General features: G+C 53.4%; 1 protein-coding gene across 1 annotated transcript in view; it reads right to left on the bottom strand.

Moving 5' to 3' along the window:
* Positions 1 to 278: 278 nt before the first annotated feature.
* LOC108788406 (aflatoxin B1 aldehyde reductase member 2-like) overlaps positions 279 to 2,510 on the bottom strand; it is an 11,828-nt gene continuing 9,596 nt past the window's right edge. The window contains exons 7-8 of the mRNA XM_018558165.1: positions 733 to 865; positions 279 to 457 (exon numbers count right to left, since the gene is read on the bottom strand). Of these exons, the coding sequence (XP_018413667.1) occupies positions 296 to 457; positions 733 to 865 (295 nt within the window). The 3' untranslated portion in view covers positions 279 to 295. The remainder of the gene's footprint in view (positions 458 to 732; positions 866 to 2,510) is intronic.

The following is a 2,510-nucleotide window of genomic DNA, read 5'->3' as shown; positions in this document are numbered from 1 at the left end:
ATTCCCTTCACTGTCCACCATCTCTAAGCTCCCCTGCCTGAAATAGGACTGTTCTCTAACATGTTTCAGATACTAGGCACTGTAGGGAGGAAGAGAACGGCACACTATTGTGCAGGTAGAAGGCTAGAGGTGGGGGAGGTGTCACAGGTATGGTGTTGTCACCCCTCGGGCTTTCAGCGTCGATTATGAGATCGGCAAACATTTGATGCGTTTTCATTGATTTGTCAGAGTTCTGCCTTAAAATCGGAGGCGCGGACGAGAATCAGGAAATAATCGCGGCGGTCGCAGATTCCTCCTAGCGGAAGTAGTTGGGGCAGTCGTGGGCGACCAGGTTCCAGGCGTTGTTGAACGCGGCGACCACCGGGGGCAGCAGAGGACCCGCCTCGGCTCCGGCCAAGTTGTCCAACAGCTGCTCCGTGGTGGACATCCCCAGGATCACGGCGTCACCGCGGCTCCCCTGATAGGACAAGAGACTCTGCGTCAGTGATGGCGGAACACAGAACAAATTCAGAGCTTTAGGTCCTAAAGAGAACCGGTTATGACTGCCTCATACAAGAACTCTCAAATGCAAGCTGCATGCTCCTTTATGGAGGTATATTATTGGCCCGTCTTCCAAAGGGGGCTGTGCTAGAGAATCGACTCTTCCTGGAGCAGTCAGATTTTCAGAGGCCCATTGCTGAAGCATTAAATGGAAAGGAAAGGTCGGTGACAGGTTCTCTTTAATGAACTAACCTGCAGCTTGGAGTGGTGGTACATCCATCGCAGGGCGGCTGCGGTCAGGCTCGGCCGCACATCGGCGCTGTACATCTCCTCCAGAGCTCGACGCACCAAGTCCATGGCTTCAAAGTGATGCTTCTTCCAATACCTGAACCGCCAGACACACACACACCACCATTAATCCCTCGGCTCCTCCCCCAAATATCCACACCGCCGGTGTACTGTGTGCTGTGTGCTTTACACTGCCAGCGTAACCCGGGGCAACCAGACCAGCAGTGCAATGATTGACAGGTATGGGCTGCTGTGTGTGGGGGAGTGTCTACACCTACGGCATCACTTTAGATTGAAGTTCAAAGAGGTGAACATCTACTTTAAAAACATGGAAGAAAGATCACTGGGGAAGGGGGTGTGGCCAAATGATGGTGGGTGTGTTCAGTGATAGGGCGTGGTCACATGAAGGTAGGCATTGTCGGTGATGATAGGGCGTGGCCACGTGGAAGGTGGGCATTGTCAGTGATGATAGGGTGTGGCCACATGAAGTTGGGCGTGGTCAGTTATGATAGGGCGTGGCCACATGAAGTTGGGCGTGGTCAGTTATGATAGGGCGTGGCCACATGAAGTTGGGCGTAGTCAGTTATGATAGGGCGTGGCCACATGAAGTTGGGCGTAGTCAGTTATGATAGGGCATGGCCACATGAAGGTGGGCGTGGCCACATGAAGGTGGTCATGGTCAGTGATGATAGGGCATGGCCACATGAAGGTGGACGTGGTCAGTGATGATAGGGCGTGGCCACATGAAGGTGGGTGTGGCCACATGAAGGTGGGCATGGTCGGTGATGATAGGGCGTGGCCACATGAAGGTGGGCATGGTCAGTGATGATAGGGCGTGGCCACATGAAGTTGGGAGTGGTCAGTTATGATAGGGTGTGGCCACATGAAGTTGGGAGTGGTCAGTTATGATAGGGTGTGGCCACATGAAGTTGGGAGTGGTCAGTTATGATAGGGTGTGGCCACATGAAGTTGGGAGTGGTCAGTTATGATAGGGCGTGACCACATGAAGTTGGGAGTGGTCAGTGATGATAGGGCGTGGCCACATGAAGTTCGGAGTAGTCAGTTATGATAGGGCGTGGTCACATGAAGGTGGGAGTGGTCAGTGACGATAGGGCGTGGCCACATTAAGGTGGGCATGGTCGGTGATGATAGGGCGTGGCCACATGAAGTTGGGAGTGGTCAGTTATGATAGGGCGTGGTCACATGAAGGTGGGAGTGGTCAGTTATGATAGGGCGTGGCTACATGAAGTTGGGAGTGGTCAGTGATGATAGGGCGTGGCCACATGAAGTTGGGAGTGGTCAGTGATGATAGGGCGTGGCCAGATGAAGTGGGGAGTGGTCAGTGACGATAGGGCGATAAGAGTAATCATACATTGGGTGTCAGTGGCCCCGGCCCGGTGTTACGGCAGGAGAATGGAGAGGAGGGGTCACCTGTTCCTGTAGGTTTCCGCCCAGCTGTTTCCGAAAAATCTACTGGTTGGCAGCTCCTTGTCCTTGTCTTCATATCGGTACTTCCCGGTCAGAAGACCTCCTGGAAACACAAGACAAAGGATGTGTAAGGTTCCTACAAACACCCCCCCCCCCCCTCCGAATCATTGAGCTCAGGTGTCTCCAGTGAAGGGCCTGCTAATCCTCCATCATACAAAGACATTGGAGACCATTGGGATCTTCCAGCCTTGTGGTCACAGTTTGGTGAAGACCCTTTTCTGTCCCACCATGACTGTCCCCTGTGTACAAAGCCA

The sequence above is a fragment of the Nanorana parkeri genome, unplaced genomic scaffold (genome assembly GCF_000935625.1).
Source record: "Nanorana parkeri isolate BGI_ZX_2015 unplaced genomic scaffold, ASM93562v1 scaffold323, whole genome shotgun sequence".
Lineage (NCBI taxonomy): Eukaryota > Metazoa > Chordata > Amphibia > Anura > Dicroglossidae > Nanorana > Nanorana parkeri.
This window is presented reverse-complemented; position numbering and strand designations above follow the sequence as displayed.